The 21623-nt window shown below is 43.4% G+C and overlaps 1 protein-coding gene across 1 annotated transcript; it reads right to left on the reverse strand.

Annotated features, from left to right (window-relative positions):
- Positions 1 to 15125: 15125 nt before the first annotated feature.
- RTP2 (receptor transporter protein 2) lies at positions 15126 to 18629 on the reverse strand. The gene is made up of 2 exons (XM_054585264.1): positions 18451 to 18629; positions 15126 to 15672 (listed from the first exon to the last, which is right to left on the reverse strand). Exons 1-2 carry the CDS (start codon positions 18612 to 18614, stop codon positions 15159 to 15161), a joined length of 678 nt encoding a protein of 225 aa, XP_054441239.1. The 5' UTR covers positions 18615 to 18629; the 3' UTR covers positions 15126 to 15158.
- Positions 18630 to 21623: the final 2994 nt, after the last annotated feature.

The following is a 21623-nucleotide window of genomic DNA, read 5'->3' on the forward strand; positions in this document are numbered from 1 at the left end:
ATTTCAAAAAACTACAGGGAAATTACAAGTAACCTACTGCAAACTGCATTAGCTTGAAAAAGGACATAGAAACTATCAATAAGGGACAATACGAAATGAAGAATACAATTTCTGAATTGAAGAACACAGTAGAAGGAATCAAAAGCAGGCTAGATGAAGCCGAGGAACGAATCAGTGAACTGCAGGATAAGGTAGAAAAAAGCTCCCAGAAAGAGGAAGAAAATGAAAACAGACTCAAAAATAAATAAATAAAGAGGCGTTGAGGGAAATGCAGGCCAACCTGAAATGTAATAATATCCATGTAATAGGGATACCAGAAGGAGAAGAAGAGGAGCAAGGGATAGAGAACCTGTTTGAAAAAGTAGTGATGGAAAACTTCCCTAATTGGAGGAGAGAAAAAGTCACACAAGTCCATGAGGCACAGAGGGTCTCATTCAAGAGAAACCCAATGAGGCCCACTCCAAGATACATCATCATTAAAATGGCAAATATCAAAGACAGAGAATCCTAAAGGAAGCAAGGGAGAAAGAGGCAGTAGCATATAAGGGAGCCCCAGTATAGCTAGCAGCTGGTTTCTCAACAGAAACACTACAAGCCAGGAAGGAATGACAAGAAATATTCCAAGTCATGAAAAGCTAAGACCTGCAACCAAGACTGCTCTACCCAGCAAGGCTCTCAATTAAAATGGAAGGTGAAATAAGGAGTTTCCCACAAAAGAAGGCTAAAAGAATACACCTCCACCAAACCAGCATTGCAAGATACACTAAAGGGGCTGCTTTAAGAAGATGAAGAAAAAGTGTCTATGAATACCCAGTTCCTTTCACAGTCAACAATACTTGATATTACCAATCATTTTAATATTTATTAATCTGATTGTGACAATGATGTACTATTTTTACTGTTACTTTATTATTTGTTGAAACTCAACTTGTTTTTGTATATTTCTTGCCTATTTCTATTATTTTTAAAAAAGCTTTAAATGACTTTTTGGTATTCTTTATCCATTTTTTGATCAAATGTTTGTAGAATTTTTTCCCTAGAAAACAAAACAAACAAACAGAAAAACCCTATTAACTCTTTTTTAGATGTGTTGCAAATACTTTCCTATTCTATTACTTGTCCTTTAATTTTTAATATGTATATTGCTGTATAGTCTTAAATGTTTAATGTAATCATATTGTTAATATTTTATTTTATAGCTTCTGGGTTTGAATATTTTACTTCAGGGTAAGAAAATATTATTTTGTATTTTCTCTTAAAACTCTTTAGATATTACATATTGATTTTTAACTCACCTGAATATTTTTTGTATAATGTGTGAAATAGAGTTCTATATTTGTTTTATTTTAATAGTGGTCCATGCACCTTATTTGTTGAATAAGCCTTATTTTACCATTGATTTGAAATATCAGTTTAATCATATATAACATTGTTAGACAGATATATACATTTGTTTCTAGAATGCTCATTTTATTTCATTGATCTACTTGATTATTTCTGTGCTGGTGCCATGTTGTTTTAATGGCTGAGACTTTGTAATGGATTTAAATTTTTTAATATTTTATAATGGATCTTGACATTTAAAAAAATAAATTTAAAAAATCAATCTGCATTTTAAAAAAAGAAAATAACAGAAAAGAAGGAAGGAACTTTTACCTCTGCAACAACATGGATGGAACTGGAGAATATTATGCTAAGTGAAATAAGCCAGCCAGTGAAAGACAAATACCATATGATCTCACCTATAAGTGGAATCTATTCAACAAAATAAACTAATGAACAATATAAACCACAGGCAAGGAAACATGGAACAGACTGAAAGTGACCAGAAGGGATGGAGAAGGAGGACAATTGTGGAAAGAAGGAGAAGGGACTAGACAAAGAACATGTATGAATGACCCAAGGACATGCATGGACAACAGAGTGGGAATTGACTGGGGAGAGAGGGGCAGGGTGGGATGGGTAGAGGAGGGCAAAGGGGAAAAAGTTGAGACAACTATAATAGAATAAATATGATTTAAAAATAAAAAAAAATTTTAAAAAGATATGTCCACATTCTAACCCTTACCACCTGTGAATAAATGTGACTTTATTTGGGACTGGGGAAAAGGTCTTTGCAAATATAATTAAATTAAGGATGTCAAGCTGAGATGATCCTGGGTTATGTGGGTGGGCCCTAAATCCAAAGATAAGTGTACTTACAACAGACAGAAGAGAAGACAGAGGAGGCCATGTGAAGATGCAGGCAGAGATTGAAGTGATGCTGCCACAAGCCAAAGAACAGCAGGAGCCAACAAAAGTTGGAAGAGGCAAAAAAGACAAAAAAGAGAAAGAATAGAAGTTTTGGAGGAATCACGGCCTGACTGACCCTTTGATTTCAGGCTTCTGCCCTCCACAACTGCAAGAGGGTAAATTGCTGTTATTGAAGCCATTGGTTTGTGATCATTTGTTATAGCAGCTATAAAAAACTAATCAACTAGCTAAACCTCTGTTTTTCGTACTCTCTATGGGGACCAGATAGAGCAGGATTCGGGTCACAGTCATCCTCCACACGTGGGACCACTCCTCCCCCTCCAAATCTCATGCCCCTTTATGGCGTCAGTTTCATCTGCCAGATGTTTCTTCCAAAGGGTAGGTTCTCCTGAAGGGCTCCAGAATCTCTTCTTGCAATTTGGCTGTTATTGCAAGACTCCACCCCACCCCACCTCTTCTGACAAACATCTTGACTAACTGAATCCCAACTATGAACAGTGTAATTTTTTCCCAGGAAGTTTCTCAATTTCCATGTAATGTGCATCAGTTGTTGCAGTTGAAAACCAGGCTTAGCATGGCACAGTGAGTGGTGGGTGGGTGTGTTGATAAAAGCCCAGGGGAGTGAAATGATTTGCCCAAAGCCACACAGTGAATTAGTTGCAGGTGGCTGTTTATCTGAATGCTGACAACATAAATATAAAGAGTTTCAGGGTTTTCTCCAGCATTACGAGAAATATATTCTCCAGATAGAAAAGGCCAAACCTCCATTCCTCAGGCATATTTCATATCCACTCAGCTTTCAACCTCTTTACATCACCATCTGCTTCATTTGCTAAAGGGGGATCACTGCGGTCTCCTTTGATCCTAGCTCTGCACTTTCTCCTCCTAAAGCCGTTCTAATAAATTGATGAGCCAGTGCCATGCCTTGAGAAAAAAATAAACTATTGGCTCAGCAACATTTGACAGCGGGAATCACAGGGAAACAGATGTCAGCTTTGGGTTCCTAGCAGTGCCGCAAAAAAACTGTTCTCAGATCCAAGGACACACGAGATGAGCTCTAGTGCCCTCTGGTCCTCAGATCAATGCCCATCTAGAGCCCATCTAAAGCCGTGTCTTCCAGATCTTAATCCCTATTTTCTTCTTAGAAAGAGACTGGACATTTCTACATAGATTTATTCTTGGTCACTCCAGAAGGCTAATGTAAACCACATACATCCTGTGTTTCTAGAAGCCGCAACACTCAAAGCAGACTCATACATCTAAATAATTTAGAAACTAGACTGTCTATAGATTTTTTTTTCATTGTAACAATTACTTTATTGTGTCCAGCAATAATTGGCTTACATGCCTGGTTCCTTGCAAAATGGCTTTCCTCCTCAACAGAGACTGTGCTATCATCCTGGTTTACCTAGAAGATTGCCCAGAACATAAAATCTTCACAAAATGTTGGTCAAATAGTGACCGAGTATTGATCCTAATGTCAATCAACAATCACATTTACATAAATGACTCCTAAACTTACCTTTTCTCTTATTGTACAACCCAGCCCCTTCAAATATATTCTATACTCTATGGCCTGATTCACTTCTAAATACACATCTGATCACATAATTGTCTCCCTTCAAATCTCTGAATACAAATCACTGCCTTAAAAAAAAAAAAAGTCCACACTCTTTACACAGGTTTCTGAGGTTCTCAGGAACGTGGCTCCAACTTCTTCAGTTTATTCCCCAATGATGCCTCACCCTTAGAAAATGTGAGGACCCATCATTCCCTAAAATGCCTGTATGGTTCAGTCTCTCTCAAACGGCTCCTCCTGTCCCATTTCTCTACAGCTCATGTTCACCCAGCCCTTCTCTCAGAGTCATTCACAGCTTGGGGAGCATTTCCAACTTCATATTTTCTAGAAAGAAGTGAATCCAGATATTTTGGGATCTAGAATGCATAGAATTTGGTGTGGGGTAAGGGTCTCTTTAAGAAAAAAATATACAAAATTATGAATGCAAAATTCTCTCCTATCATCACGGAGCTAGATTAATAGGGGTTCATAAAACAAAAACATTGAAATTCACTGAAAGACTTTAAGGTAAGTGTGCTGGAAACAGTCAAGCCAAAGGACTATAAAAAATAAATGTAGAATGCTTCTCACCCTCAAGAAATTTACAATGCAGCAGGAGATATAAAGATATGCTAACAGCTATGATACGAGCAAGTGTGAATTTATTAAGTACAGGTTCAAGAAACAGGTTGTGAGAATGCGCTGAATGATGTTCTTAATTCTGTTTCTAGGTGTCTGAGACAGCTCCTTGAAAGATGATATTTTTTATTGGACTTAAAAGAAGGAAATAAGCCAGCTTTGGGCAAAGAATGAGAACCAGAGAATAGCAGGCCTAGAGATCACTGTGCTGGAAGGCGGTGAACAGTGAAAACACACAATGTGTTTACGGTATGACACATAGCACTCTGTGACTGCAGCTCCGGTGCACAGACTGATGAACTGGGAGACAGTGGCTAGGTTTGCCTCCAAGTCACCAAAAACTCATAAGAGCAATGGGTGCTTTAAACGAGAAGGCTATTTCTCTTTGCATAAATTCCCTTGCATATATTAGGTACCAGGTCATTTCTATCCTGTTCCTCTGCCATGTGTGGTCTTGACCTCATGATCAAAGACAGCAGCATCCATGTTGAGGGAACAGGATGGCAAAAAGAAGAAGAAGGAGGAGGAGGAGGGGGAGGAGAAAGATGAAGAGAGCAAAGGACACATGTTATTATCTGTAGGAGGGGGCATTCCCCAAACATGTCTGTAACAGTATCTCCCATTCCACATAGTTTCTTATGAAATGCTTTAACATACCTCATATTACAAGGTAAGGCTCTTTGCCTCCAATTTTTGAAACTGGGCAGAATTTGCTACTGTTCTGATTAGAATATGGTGTAATTGATACAATGTGATTGCCAAACTAAGTCATAAAAGAAATTTTAACTTTTGCTTTCCTCTCTGGGATACTTATTCTTGAAGTCTACAGCAACCAGGTCTGTCTGGCTGCCCTGAGGTGGCCATTCTGTGAGGATGCCCACCAGCCCACATGGAGAAGTCTCGGGACCACGTGAAACAAGAGAGTTACCCAGCCAACCCTAGAGGCTTCAGCTCCGGCCGCTGACTGACTGCAATTGCCTGAGAGACCCAGAATCGGAAGCACTCAGTTGAGTCTTTCCCATATTTCTGACCCACAGCAACCATGAGAGATGATAAAATAATTACTGTTATTTTATGCTACTAAGTTTTTTGTTAAACAGCTGTAGATAACCTAAATACTATCTTTTTAGGAAGTTTCCCCAAAACTTCTCACATATAACTTCTATGTAACATATTTTTTGGCCAAAACTTAGTCCTGTAGCTATATCTAACAACAAAGGGGTCTGAGAGAAGCAGTCTTTATTCTCAAGACCATGTGCCCCGCTAAAACCCTATTACTATGGGAAAAGGACAACAGTTTTTGGAGATAACTAACAGTCTGCCATTGCTAGGAAAGGAACTCCTTAAAGAATAGAAATGTATCAACACAATATTCTAATTTAAAAAAATTACTTAAAGATCACCTAACAGGCATCTAAATCTATATCAGTTATTTATTTATAATTTTCTTGTTCTAGTGAAAATTCAAATTAATTTACAGGAGTAGATTTTTAAACATAAATTAGAAGTAGTAACTTTAGGTTTAAGGTAGTAAACTCAGCCCATGCACCTACTTCCCAAATCTTCCAGTTTCTCCAAATTCCCCCATGGGCATTATTAGATGCAAAGTAGGGAGAAATCTGTATTTACTGGAAACCACAGATGCAGCATTCCCAGAACACTAAGAAACGTCTATACGATGTAGTGGCAGTTTTGACAAGACTAAGTGTGGACCAACCTGTGGATCACCACAGGCAAACAGAAAGCGGACCTGAAGAGGAACAGCAAAAGACCACTTCCCTGACCCTCACCGAAGAGCACTAACATTCTCAAGCTTAGAGAGAGGGGTTTGGAGAAGAGCACAAATGAAAGCACAGTCCATCGGGGCAAATCTCGATCCCACTTTGGAACTGCACCAGGTCCCCAGACAGGGAGCATCTGGCCAGTACGCTAATTGCCAGATTAAGTTTGCATGAAATCCAAGGGAAGGAGATGTTGCCTCCTAATGTCAGCTCCTAATAAGGTACTCATGCCAGTCAGTGAGAGAAACAGTACTCCTACAACCTGATCTACAACAAAACACAAAAAAGAAATGTTTTGCCACGCACCTAGGACCATGCAGGCAGGGTGGCCACATCTGAGTGAGGCTCACTCCCCACCACCCCCTTAGCGACAAGACCTCCTTTCTAGTAAATAAAACTTCAGTAAAATAAGGCACTTTCTGTCTTCCTTTGTCTGAGACCACATAATCTGGAGAGTCACGACACAATCTCTAATAGAACACTCCCCAGTTCCCCTGCTGTAAACATCAGCAGGGAACAGTCATTAAGCAAATGAAAAACTATAGTTCAAACACATGAAAACAATCCAAAGAATCAGAGTAAATGCCTCCCTCTCCCCTATGGAAGAAATTACTACAAAAAACAATAAAACAAAGAAACAAGCGAAACCTTCCCAACTCTAGTTTGAATTCTCTACAAGATTTGTGAGGCTATTAAAGCAGTAATTTTTTTTTTACATTAGATCAGACAATGTAATAGAAAAGATACATTAGGTTGATAACATAATTTTCTCTGCCTCAATAAATTCCAGAAAACATTGAAATAATGCCTACCAGATTTTGAGAGGAATGAACAGTAAAGAGGCTGTGATCAGGGAATGTAATACTTGGCCAAGTCATTTCGGTGGGGGTGGTGAGGGCACGTAGAAAAACAACAGAAAGCTGCGCTGAGACAGGCAGACCAATTGCACACCCTCTCTGAAACTATTATTCACAAAAGTACCTCAAATGCATGAAGGAAAAAAAAATTGAAATAAGAAATTCAAAGTGAAATGGGCCGATATAAATAAAGTGAGGAGAAATAAACCTGTAAAATGTAAGAGTTGATTCCTAAATAATTATTATGAAATACAATGCATATGTCTAAACTAATTCTTTTTTTAAAAACTAATTCTTGAAAGGGAATGTATGAGTTATAAAATATTTTATTAATTTAATTATGAAATACTAGATTATTCTTAAAAAAACTGGAAATCCAGTTTAGCAGAGAAGTGGGTATGTGAAATTCCTCCCCATTTACCAAAAGAATTAATAGCTCATGTAACTTTCATGAAATAGATATAAAAATATAGGTGAAATATATTTTCTAAAAATACAAAGATAATCAATAATCAAATAAACATTTGTGGCATAACTTTCTATGAAAAAAAGATTTAAAAAACCTAACAATACTGTAAAATAAGTTTTTATAAGATTAATAAATGTTAAAACAAAAATAATTTTATATGTGGTACTCTCCTTAAATTCTAAATAAATTGCAAAGGTATATATATAATTTCATCTTAAGATTTAGGAACATCCTTTTTGAATTTCCAAACACTTGAATTTTATCCTGGTTAACCACTTGATTTTCAAAGTATATATCTCAAATATCTTAGTCAGAAAAAAATCTTTCTGCAGATTTTTGTTGTATTTTTTAAATTCATTGAGACATTTGAGTATCCCCATGGATACTGAAGGAGAGATACACTATTTATCAATACCCTTCAGCCAAAGGTCAGCAGGAACTCATGTGTTACTGAACCAAGCTGGGTTTTTGGACTCATCACAATGGCTGGAACCATGAAGCATCTCAGGAAGAGGATGTTAGAAAGAACCCACTGTAGCACTGGGGCATGTATCAGGTGGGTGGAGGTTCTTGTTCATTAGGCTTTGCTCTGGATTGGATGATATCAGAAAATAGAGCTAATTTGATGTAGGTATCTTAATAATTCTTACCTAGAAGGTAAGAAGACAAGAACAAGGCAAAAACTATTATTAGTAAAGAAGTATCAGCCACTAACATTGGCCAGGATAGAGGGAGTGTAGTCATTTTTATGATTTGGACCATGTTCATCTTTCTGTCTGCATTCAGACACAATTGTAGAGCGGTGTTATGCTTGCCTTGACCTAGCATCATCCCAGAGTGGTCTTATCTGAGGTTAACATTCTGTGGAATTGTTTATGTTCAACAGGAGACCTCGCTGTGAGTGTCAGGCCAACTCCCAGATGTTATGGTCTGCTTTTCTCTTTCTCATCTTTCACATGGACACTTTTGTATATGGACACTCACACACGTACATACATAATAAAAAGCTGTATTATTTTACCATACTGGGAACATTTATTCTTGTTTGATGAATTTGCTATATATAACAGACGATGTATATATATATGTGAATATTTAAGAAAGTAACTCATTCTTACTGTAAAAACAAATAACAAGGAACAAATAGCAAAAATGAAAATCCTCTATACTGTAACTGTTTTCAATTAGATTTAATGTGTGTGAACAATTGGAACCAGAAACAAATTGCCTATTTTCACTCGTTAATAAATTAGCTAATTGACCTATTTCCAGCATTGAATAAACAAAGTTTTTTATGTTGCTTGACTCAAGTCATTAGTTTTTTGACTTGCAGCTCAAACTCTCATTGTTCACAGACCACTTGAAGAGATCATTCATTTCTATATCTAAAGGGAGCACTAAGACTATTCTTAGCCACTTGAATGAGAGAGAAAGATGGATGGAGAAAGATCAGAATGAGGAGGAGAAAACTGCATGCTTCTCTTAGCATATGCATAGTGCCTTGTACAGCACATTCAGTCATCCCAAGGTTCTTAGATGGCACAAGGGTAGGATTTCTGTTAGGAACTACTGTTTTTTTTTTTTCTTTTAAAGGCAAGTTCTAAAAATGACAATAAAATATGTATTATGCTCCCTTCTCACGTGTTACTTGAGCCAGGAACAGCTGTCTTCCCCTACCTCCAGCCTACCTGGTTTCCTGCCCTATTTCTAGCCAGTGCTCCCAAGTTCCTCTGGTCCTTCTTATTCTATTCCCCTGCCCACTCTGGTACTTACTTGCTTACATTTCCTCAACATGAAGCATCTTCCTTTTTCCTCACTCAGCCAGGGATGTACTCTGCTCCTTGCCACCCCCAGTCTCGACCTTCTGGCCACTTCTACAAAACATAACCCTGCATGACTTTGCTCCTAAGAGGCCATTCCTAACCCTTCAGCCCTGGGGAATGTTGAGGACACATTGTGAACCCTCCAAATCTGGTTATCTCTATAATACTAGGATTCAGTGCAGGCCAAGAATAAAATAGACCAGAGTAGATATATGTTGATTTATGAATGAAAATTGAAGGAATATAGCTGTATAATCATAGAATATACTCCATGCCAGTTTTTAGGCATGGTAATGGGTTTATACTGACTCATTCCACTGTATCCTCGAACTGGTACGAAGATTTCAGGAGGCTCAGGACAGCATCCCTTGGCATGCCTTACTGTCCTCCTCCTCAGGCACTCTGCAAACAACTGCTGACTGACAATCAGTGCAACCATGCCTGCTTTTTCCACAGGGTAAAATCAGCCCAAAGGTGCACACAGGGGTTATGGAGCACTGCCTTCTTGTAGTACCTACAACACATGTGTGGTTACAGGATATATGCAGAAACAAAAAAATAATAGTAACAATCCTCTCTTGACAGGTCATACAGGCCTCATGAGGGGTGAGGAACAAATACTCATTCCATATGACAGCCACAAAGGCTGGTGAGCACATGGTTCATTTCTACCCACGTACCTACAGGAGTTCTCTCCTGAACCTCTGTAAGCGGTGTAGGCAGAAACTTTTGCACATTTTTTTCAGGCATCTGTTTCCAGATCACTAAAAGCCCAGCTTCCTTCTCTGTCTTCAGGTACTGGCGTGAAGTCTAGCTGTCACCTGGATGTTAGTGGGTGACTCTGCTCTCTGGGCAAAGTACTGTGGTCCTTGTCCAAGATCTGACCTGAGACTCAATATACATAATGTATTGAGCCCAGACAGGCTTCATTTTTTAGTTTTATTTTTTAAATTTATTAGAGTAACACTGGTTAATAAGATTATGTAAGTGTCAAGTGTATAGCTCTGTAATACAGCATCTGTGTATTGCACTGTACACTCACCACCCAAAGTCAAGCGTCCTTTCGTCACATGTTAGACCTCCTTCACCCAATTCAACGCCGCCCCCCTACCCCCACCGGTAAGCACCATTCTGTTGCCTGTGTCTATGAGGTTTTCTGGTTTGTTTTTGCCAAACAGGCTTATTTAATTATTTATTTCTTGGCACACTGGGCTTCCATACCAGATTAAAACCAATGAGCTCACAAACCTTACAAAACTGGACACACCACTATAGCTCAGTTTCCCGGGTGTAAGTGTGAAGCAGTGCCTATTTCATGGGTTGCAATTAAGGGGAGATTATACCTATTAGCTGGCACAAAGTCAGCATTTTCTTCACTTCCAACTTGGGAGTACCACAGTACATATACATAGGATGATTCTTGCTGGGGAAAAGTTGTGGTAGAGAATATTGCATCAAAGAAAAGAATTTAGTTAGCCAACCACTCTGATTAAGCAGTTACTTTGTACCAGGTCCTGGGGACAGACAATGAAAAAACGACTGACAGTGGTAGGCAGGCACACATGCCAACAAGCGTGACAGTACAATACGATAAGTGCAATAGCACAGGTAACCTCCAGGCGGTGACACCCTAATGCCACTGGGGCTGTGAAAGCAGACTTCATGTGCGAGCTAATGCTCAAGCTGACACTGCAGGAAAAGCTCTTGAAAGCCAGAGAGGAAATGGGCTCCAGGCGAGTCGACATTAGGCTTAGACGAGCACTGGCTTAACCCAAATGTCAGGATCACAAAGTGATTGAGAACTTAAGTTCTGGAATCAGAGGGGCCCTGAATGTCTACCTCAGCATTGTGCCGTAATAACTGGGTCACCATGGGCCAGTTTCTAAACCTCTCTAAGCCTCAGCCATAAAATGGAGATAATAGTACCTGCCTCAAAGGGTGGTTTTCAGAATTAAATGAGACAATGCATACAAAGTGCTTAGCACAGCACTTCCCACACAGGAAATTATTGTAATAGCAAATGTTTACTGAGCGCCTTCTCAATAAATCTTCTGTGTTATTAGTATTATCTAGGAAATGAGATGTGCCTGCCTAATGAGACTAAGTTTTACCATTAGCAGGAAAGAGCTCTGGGAGAGTTTAAGGAGGGGAGTGAGCTGATCATATCTGATTATTAGAAAAACACCTCTGGATAGTGGTAGAGCAGAAGGTGGGCTCTAAGGGAGGATCCTACAGACATGATGATTACCAAGAAGGCTACAGAGGCAAGGGACACTGATGATGTTTTTGGGCAGCAATAAGCAGCAAGGAAAGAAAGGAGACTCACCCCAGCGGTACTTGGGAAGAACAAAAAAGAGGGCATGGTGACTGATTCATGCTAGGCAGGACCGAGTAGTGAGAGGTCAGAAAATAATTCCCAGATTTCTGAGAAGTAGAAGGAGCAAGTCTGGATGGAAAATGATGAGATCAGCTCTGGTCATGTTGAGGGTGCTCCTAGGGGACAGATCAATTGGTCTGGGGGCTGAAGCTCAGCAGAGATGTTTAGAGGAGATATCATGACCAGGAATTCATATGCAGTGAAGACGTAAGTCATGAATGGATACACGTAACTGAGGGAAAACCAGCAGAGTAAGAGACTTCCTGGAAACACCAGTGTACAAAGGATGGGCAAGAGAAAGAATATCACAGTGGAGAGAAAACAGATGTGGGGGAATGAGGAGTAGGGGCTGTCATGGAAACTTCCAGGAGAGGCTGCAAAATGCAACAACAAGACCAAGTGAGATACAGGCAGAAAAGTGACCGACAGTTGGGCAATGAAGTATGGAGAGAGTTTCAGGAACTTGGAAGTGAGACTTACGTGAATTAAGGAGAAAATAAGAGGTAGAGATAAATATTATCTATTCTTTTAAGAAACCTGGCTTTGAAGGATAAAATAAAATACATGGTGATAGAGGGGATGTGGAGTCAGAAGAAGATCATTTTGGTTAAATATGAAATATATAGGAATTAAAAGAATGAGCTGATTTAAAAAAAAAAGTTTATTTTTCTGGAACTTTCCTTGGACCCCATCTCATTTCATCTACTCACCATGACTTCCATTTTCAGCGGCTCTTTGTCCCTCGCCTACTAGGCCCCCTCTCAGAGGCCTCAGCTTTTCTGTCCTTTGAGGGCTGCCCCCTCCTTAACACAATCTTGACAGTCTAACCCTAGCCCTACACACCACAGTTTCAGTATGAGATGTTCCTAATGTCACTTCATCCCAATCCTGTCCCTTTGAGACTCCCAGGGTGGACGAAAGACGGGGTCAGGCAGTCCTCTGAACACCACTTGATTCCAGGGTTCTTGACATTTACCTTTCAAGAAACTATTATGTGTCTGCAGTTGAACAACACCCCACAGGGCCCATACACTGTACGGGACCAGCTGCGCATCCCCTGTAGCTGACAGAGGTGAGCGCACCTCGCATGCCTGCTCATTCACAAGTGCTCCAGCTTGATGCTATAAAGGTAGGTTCTTCCTGATTGCCTAGCTCTCTGCAGGCCCATAGAAGAATCTGGACAAGCCCCCAGAAACCCCCTGCCACAGCTGGAGAAAAATAAAGCCAGACTGCACATCCAGTGGTCAGCTATGACAAGGCCAAAAGAATTCCATCTTTCTGAACACATCTAGCCGGACACACCAGACTTGAAGCTCATTTTCAGTTCTCAGACCCCACTTAGGCCTGAGGCTTTAAAAGTGGGGTATAGAAAGGTGTGAATGTCAGAGAACAATTTGGGGTATGAATAAGAGAGTTTCTGTCTTCTATTCCAGACAATGATAAACACAAGGTCATCTGATGCCAGGCCATGAGTCAAATTGCCCAAGACACAGCTGTGCTTGAGGGAATGGGCACAGTAAGTACATTCCCCCCTAATGCAGGCGGTGTCATGAACTGGGCAAAGGAAAAGGGGTTGGAAGGTGCTGTCTTCACTGCTCACGCTTCCCCTCATCATCACCTTCCCTGAATGGAGACACAAAGCCCCACTGTCCTCGGGAGTTCCACATTCACAGATCTGTCCCATCTGTCTCTTCCCTCAGCACCCCCAGGATCTCGGACAGCTATAGAATCTGCTCCAAGGTATTTTCATAAGGATGGCAGTATCACACATGATACTATATCCCGTATGTAAGTAGCAGTGCCACAGTTCATAATTTCTGCAGAAAACAGGCCTATATTCTCCAAGCCCCAAACCAAGACACACACATGCACACACAGAGCCATCATTTTGTAGTGAATCTCAACAGGGGTTTCTTCCCAGGAAATAAATTTAGGGAACACTGAGACCCACAGATCCTAATCAACTGACAGCCAGAAGCACAGACATTACATACTCACTTGTTTACCTACTGCACCCCACTGTGACTGCCCATTTCCCCAGAAGCCTTCATGTGCACCTTTAAACCTGTACCTACCTCTTGTGAGTCCACATACATTTAAGTGGGAATTTCAACTTCTGAACCAGTGCTGTCCAATAGAAATTTATGTGAATATGTTCTGTACCTGCACAGCACAACATGGTAACCACTGGCCATATGGTACCAACACATGGCTACTAAGTGCTTGATATGTGTGGCTGATGCAACTGAGGAAATAAATTTAAAATTTTATTTCATTTTAATTAATTTAAATAGTCATATATGGCTAGTGGCTAACATATGGGATGGTGCAGTTCTAAATAATTCCAACCAAGCGGACCCTAGCACCAGAGTACAAAATCGAGCCTTCTCAGACTCCCCAGGGGCAAAGGGGAAGGTGCTGTCTTCATTACTCAGGCTTCCCTTTGACCATTTCCTCCCCAGATGAAAGAAGGTGAAGGGATTAGCCAAAGAACATATATGCATGACCCATAGACACAGACAACAGTGTGGTGATGGCCAGAGGAAAGGGGGCGGCGCAGGGCTGGGTGGAGGAGGCTGAAAGGGGAAGAATGGAGGCATTCGTAATAGTGTAAACAATAAAAATAAAGTTGTTGTTTTTGTTTTGTTTTGTTTTGTTTTTTAACAAGACACACAGCCACACTGTCACCTGGAAGATCCCCAGGTTGGGTGAAGACACATTGAATATTGACTGAAGATGCATTGGGTGGGGCCACGGACTTTTCCAAGGAGAACCATAGCAGGATGGTCAGAAGCACCTGAAGATGAGCTTGAGAATGGGCGAGGGCAAGGCCGGGCCTAATGGGGTCCTACTAGCTTATGGGACATGGAAATGAAGCAAGAGGTGGGGTAGAGATAGAGGGGGAGAGAGAAGTTCCCTCCCTGTGGGTTTAAAACCTTTCTCTCCTACCCCCATCACTGTACATTTTATTTATTTCTTTTAAAAGATTTTATTTATTTGATTTTAGAGAGAGAGGAAGGGAGGGAGAAAAGGGGAGAAACACCGATGTGAGTGAGAAACATCGAGGGGTTGCCTCTGCATGCACCTAGATTGGGAATGGAGCGGCACCCCAAGCCTGTGCCCTGATGGGGATCCAACAGCGACCTTTCGCTTTGCCAGAAGCCCCCTAGCCCACTGAGCCACCCCAGTCAGGGCTCATCACTGTAAATTTTAATGAAAAGACCATTCAGCACCTCCTAGATGAGAGCAAAACTCTCCCTCTGCAGAGTAGTAACTGAGGTCCAGAGAGGTAACTGAGTTGTCCCGCGTTATATATTGAACCTGGAGCAGAATCAGGACCAGAGCCATGTCTTCCCCACTCTCACCCGCAAGTGCCGTCTTCCCACCTGCAACCAACTCCACTAAAGGAAGGGAGAGCCACGGAAGGAGAACTGCAGGTAGACAATGAGCAGACAGAGAGAGGCCCCGAAGAGGCACCAGCGGAGAGAGAAGAAGTTGTAGCCCGAGCCCTCCTGGGCCCTTGGCTTAGAGGCATCAGAGAAGGTATAGGTCGCCTCTTCTTCGAGCAGCTTCTGGCTAGGCTTCCAGTGCACGATGCCCTCCTGGCAGGCCTCGCAGAACTCGCTGCGGTGCGGCCCGCTGTCCGGGCGGCTGGCCACGTGGATGCGATACTGGCCAGCGTCCTCGTCATAGCACTGCCCGCGCAGGCTGGTGATGAGGTTGTCCACCAGAGCCTCGATGTTCTCCTCCAGCATGCTGGACTCGTCCAGCCGTGCGGTTCCACATTGGTAACACAGCTGCTTGAAGACACGCATGCGCACTGAACCCATTCGTTGTGCGCGGTCCAGGTGCATGTGGAAGAGGATGACCACGTGGGACGACCGCCAGGTGTGCCAGCACCAAGAACAGTGAAACCTGCGGGGATGGGGGAGAGGCATGAGGAAGATGGGCCTCCCTCCTAGCACCAGCTTGCCCTGGAGGAGTCCGAAAAGAAAGGGCCCTGTGTGCTTGGGCCTATAGGTAGAAGCAGAGTGTTTACTGCCCCTTGGTGTCCTTAGCGCTGGAGATTGCAAGCCCCACATCCTCCTGGTTGACTCCCAAGGGCCGCGAGCAGCGCAGCGCCCTCAGGTGCCTGGCAAAGGAGCCATCTGGCTCCCAGCTCTCCAGCCTGCCTCCTGCGTCCCCTCTGGTGGCCCCAGCTCTCCCCGATCCTAATACGCTCAGGACATGCACAGGATGTTGCACAATAGTTACTCCCCTAATTTGGGCCTTATTTCTCATCTGTAAAATGCAAGGTGATGGTCAGACTTCCCGTGACTCTCATAAGGGGGATAACCAGCACCTCTCACTCCAGCATATGCCTGTTCTAGGGAAAAGAGGAGATTCCTCTAACAGTGCCAAGCACAGACCACCAAGAATCCAAGAGACAGACGGGTGGATGGATGAGAGGCAAGCAGGAAGAGAATTATAGGATTTGGTCCCTGCTCCTTCACAAAGAGCACTCTCTTCGGTCCCTGCACTCTTACAAAGAACAGTTATCCTTATACCGCACTGCACCCTGCAGTAGAAACTGGAAAAGTGGATCCTGCTCTGCATTCCGCTCCACATTCATGAACACTTACCATGTTTTCTAACCTGGGCTCTCTAGAGTCCCAGCCTCAGGAAACATGGAGGGAAGTGGCCTGGGGTTCATCTAGCCAGGCTCCACTCCACCAGCCCCCACGCAACGCTTTCACACCTTCCGTCATGGGGCACTCGATATCTCCAGGAAAGTTCGTTCGATCCCTGAGATGAACCTCTCGCAGGTCCCTGTTACCAAAGCTTCACAGGCAGTCAAGGGTCTATTGGGCTGAGTCTGCCCTTGCTGCTTACCTACTCTGGGCTCCTGTACGATGGCCCTGAAGGACCAACAGATACCACCAAGCCCCACACTGTCCAGGCTGTGGAGTGGAGATGAGGCCAAGCCTGCCCCTGAACCCCGCAGCCCACAGGCCTCATAAGTACAGAACAGTACCTAGCACAGCCCAGACAGGGAGAGCAGCCTGACTGAGCAAGGAGGGCCCTTTCCCCCATGCTGGCCAGAGCTGGGGGCAACCGAGGCTCGTGTCTCAAGGCTTAGAGAGAAAGTGAGCCTATGCACAGAATGAGGACAGAGCAGCAGTTCTCCAGCCCTGCCTGAGGCCATGTGGGAGACACAGGTCCCCAGCCAGAAATAGGACCGGCTGATCCCTGAGGCAAGGGAACTGAGCCTCTAAACTCCTGGGCCATTGTGCCCAAGTTTCTGGCCTTTTGCACTCCCTCTACCAGCCTGTTCAGAGGCTTCATGTTTTCAGCCTCCTGCTTTCATACCTTCTTACATCAAGCCAATTCAAAGTGGTTTCCTATCCCTCGAGCTAAACCTCAGATCTTAAATCCCAAAATATCAGACCAAGCAGTAGGGGACCTTAAGGATCATCAGCCTTTCATTGTACTGAGATGAAATAGAAGCACTGAGAGAACAAGAGCTCTCTGTGCACACAGCTACTCAACACAGCCAGGACCCAGCACACAATAGGTGTCCCATACATGTCTCCTGAATCAATTTCAATTGAATTGAACCAACCAACCTCCGCCTCTCTGTCTTTTGTCCCACAGACAGGTTAACTCTGTTATTTACAGGTCTTGGAACAAGAATACAAATGTAAACTCCCCACCCACAGTCTGCCTCCTGTTCTTACTCTCTGCATCATGGTGCACCTGAGGGAGTTCACATATAAAACATATCTGAACACCCAGCCTGTGTGTCCACACCCCTGGAACACAGCCACCTGCTGGCCTCCCAGGGCCCTAAAGGTACTGTCTGTCTTTGAATCAATGGACCCAGGGAACAGGCCTGCACAGACCTGTGATGAGTATGAGTCATCTTGGGCAGGGAATTCTGTGGTCCCAATCTCACATCACGGTGTAGAAGAGGGAAAGGCTTGTGGGCTTCAGGTGGACAAGTCTCTTTGGCCTTAGGACTCCTTGCATTATGGCAGACACACTGCTCCTATAAAGTAGGCGATGCTGGATCTCATAGAGCTAAGGGAAGTCCTACTTAAAGCTAAGTCTTTTTGTCACAGACCCCTACATAATAGAGCTGGAAGAGACTTGATTGATCATCTAAGGCCAACCTCCTGACTGTGCGAATATGAAAACTGAGACCCAGACAGGGAAAGTGACTTGCCCAAGTGCGCAGAGTTGTCGAGCCAGCGGGACAATACATGGTTTTGTGTCCAAATCAAACTGGATTGAGCTGACTGAACAGGCCTTGGACCAGAGCACAGGTTCCCATCCCTAAGCTAAAGTTTTCCCGTGTAGACCTCATAGCCTTATCTCCTTAGTTCCCATCACTCTTTAAGAGATTATGAAAATAAGAAAACACTTAAAATGTCAGAGATTGTAGGGGTATTGAAGACATTACTGCTCTTCAATTACTGTGGAAAATCGAGCCCCAGAGAGAGAAACACTACTTGCCAGGGTCACCCCAGGAGTCCATGGTATGGCTGGGATTAGAACCAAGGCCTCTTTGACCTACCTCACAGTTTCTTCTCTCCCCCTACCCTGACCTGACAGCAGGACGAGGCTCTACACATCTCTCTGCCTCTGCGTGGAAGGCACCCAAGGCTGTGTTCCAGGTGCTGTCTGCAGGGCCCTGCTTTCTGGGCCTCTCACCTGCCTGAGGCATGCTGCTCCAGGTACTGCTTCCAGCCAGGGGCCAGCTCAGTGGGCTTGAGGTCGGGGTCTATGATAAGTTCCCAGCTGTCAGCTGGCTTTGCCACCTCCATCTTCTCATAGAAGACTTTCTTCCACTCGCAAGTGGTCAGACTGGTAGACATGGCCGTGCTGGCAGGAGTGGAAGTTTGAGCTCCACCTGAGTGAGAAAAGAGAAGAAGCCCCGGTAGGTGCAGAGCGGTTCAGTCTCTGTGGTCTGAAAATACTCATCATTGGGACCAGGAGGAAACAAAACCCAGCAACCTCCTCTGTCACCCTGGAGCCTGTTACCATGTCAGCTGCGCAGGGAGCCAAAAGCCAGGGCTGGGGAGGAGAGAGGTCTCCAGGGAGACTTCCAGGGCCCTGAGCTGAGCTTGGGAGGCAGGGCTGGATGTTAACACCAACTAAATAAAGCAAGCAGGGTGGGAGGCTCAGCCCAAACCAAACTCATCCTGGCTTCCAGGGGCCTCCAGAAGGCAAGGATAATTCAGTGGCCCTGCTTCACCCTACTGTTCTTCCAGGCATTCTCCACATCATGTGCCATGGCAACTAGGCCACCCTAGGGAGCCAAGGAAGAGCAGGGATGGAGCGATGCAGACCATGCAGCTTCCATGCCCCAGATGTGCTGGGACCATCATTTACCACATGCCAGACACTAACTGCTTGACCCGTGTGTCATCCAAGGTGGGGATTAGCTCCCCTTTTCTCCCGATCAGGAAACTGAGGTTTACACAGCTCTATGTAGCTCATCCAAGACTCAGAGCCAGGCCTTTTGAAATGAATTGCATTTGTTCATTTATTGCAGTACTGCTGAGCTCCTAATGCATAGGGACCGAGAAAGAAGTGACATGGTGCTTTTGCTCGGGGAGATATGAGACCAGTGAGAGAGACAGAATGAAATTTAACCTGCTGTGAAAAGCACAGTAATAACATTTTAGATTCATAGAGTCATAGAATTGTTAAAACTCATATTTGGTGTCTGGTCCCAGGCCACACTGAGGCAGTTGCTGGAGGAACAAATTTATTCCGTGTTGCAGGATTCTGCTGCCTGTGCTGCTGCTGAGAGACCAGGCAATACGGTCCCCACAACTCCCCAAAGCCCAATTTAAAGACTTCAGGGACTAAGCAGGAACTTGACCGCAAATTTGCACAATCCAAATGAAAGCACAATCACAAGAGGGAGGGAGGCAACCTCAGCAGGGAAATGACTGGGTGATTTGGCAGCTTATTCCAAGTCTGCCCCAAAGTCTGTGTGGCCTTGACATCTGGTCACTTCCCCCCATGGACTTCGTTCCTCTCACCTGCGCAGGCGATGCTCTGCTACATGGCATCTAAGGTCTCCTCCATCTGTAATTGGTCCCCAGACAGGTGGAGGCACTCAGAGTGGAGGTCATGCAGAAATGAGAAGGGTTGCTGGGAACCAAAAGGCAAGTTTTCAGTGTTGAGTTTGCAGACTAGGCACTTGTATCCAAGTCCTTTCAGCATGGAGTGAAGTCGGGGACCAGGCCGTTGGATCTTCTCTGGGAATGGGGAGATGTCATCTGCTAGCTTTGTGCTAAAGACCTCAGAAAGGACAAAACTATGTCTTAGAGCCCTTGGCTGAGAGCTTGAGAAAGGATCTTTCTTTTTAAAAATCTGATTTCTTTATTGAATTCTCTACCTCTTAGTCTAAGTCTCTTGACAGTGAATTACTACACCTGAAGTTCAGAGATGGGAGACGACATGGCTCAGGCCTCAGGACGGGGCTGCTCACGCCTCCCAGGGGACCTCTTGGCAGCTGGCTACCAGCCCACTTGAGACCCGAGGCCCCTCGAGTTCCCAGGAATAGAATGAGTTGAGGGGTTTAAAACCTTAAGATCCGGTCATAACCTGTACATGCAAGGAGTAAATCTCTGAGAAATGCTGTTCCATTGTTCACAGAACAAATGACAAAGAAAAAATAAAATGAAAAAGATCGAGGCTGAGAGTTGTTAGGGTTTACTTGTTTGGTTTTGCCTAAATGATGCAATCCTCGTTAGGCCTAGAATCAGGTTTAATTTAGAGTGGAAGCCCTCTAAGCAGAAACAAATATAATTCATCCTTCTGTACAACTCTGTTTTCTCTAAAGAAAAAAACTTGCTTGTGATGCAATTAATGAACACAGTTACTACTTCAGTTTTCTGAAGATGCCACCGGGTTGCTCTGGAAGCTACAATCTAAAAGCTCACTAAGGTGTAAATGCATACAGCTGTAGCCACATCTCATACTGACAGTTTTGTTAAACATTGCTGCTGTATTTTTAATTTATATAATAATTTTTAAAATAAAAAAAATTTATTCCTTTATAAAACAAAACACTATGAACCTATATTCTACAAACAAAATTAGTGAAGGAGAGAGGGTTAAGAGATAGTCCCCTCTCCAATTTGGAATGTGGGTTAATAAATACTTTTGTAAGTGCCCATTACTTAAATGTTACTTATTGGAATAATACAGAGAATGGCAATGTGAAGCCTAAAACATAGAAGTAACGAAGAGCTGGGGGAGGGGTGGTAAGTAGATAGCACCTGGGGAATTTTGAAAACTCTCTGTATGCCTACCCCAGAGATTTTAACGCATGGTCTTGGGAGGGAGTTTGTATGGTATATAGTACTGCCTCAATCCACTCCAGTCCTGAGAAAAAACAGCCATTGTTACTACTAGGAATATGCTCCCCTACAGGCATCTTGGAGCCAAAGGAGGAGGAGGTTGAATAAAACTGAATGAGTGTTTCAGGATATTTCTTAATTAAGCAAGAAGTCCAGGAGAAATGCAAGCTATGTTCTGTCGTCCTTATTTCTCCACAAATCAAAGATGCATGGAAGGTGCTACTGGGCAACTCTGAAGTCTCCAAGGAATCTTTTTCAAGAGCCATTATGAAGGCCTCTCATCCTCAGGGTGCAGTGCTCAGAGGTAGCATGATTCAAGCTCCACACTTTGCGGGGGCGGAGGGGGGACCTCTGCGCCTGGGGGGTGGTTCACATGGTCAGAACAGTCCTCGACTTCCAGCAGTGTGTGCAGTGAAACAACTTCCAGGGAAGCTTACTTGTTGCTCTTTTATTAGTTTTCTGCAGTCAGAACAATGAGGCAAAATTCTATTATTGTTGGTACTCAAG

This window comes from Pteronotus mesoamericanus, unplaced genomic scaffold (assembly GCF_021234165.1).
Source record: "Pteronotus mesoamericanus isolate MK-2021 breed Mesoamerican mustached bat unplaced genomic scaffold, CSHL_Meso_final contig_82, whole genome shotgun sequence".
NCBI classification, from domain to species: domain Eukaryota; kingdom Metazoa; phylum Chordata; class Mammalia; order Chiroptera; family Mormoopidae; genus Pteronotus; species Pteronotus mesoamericanus.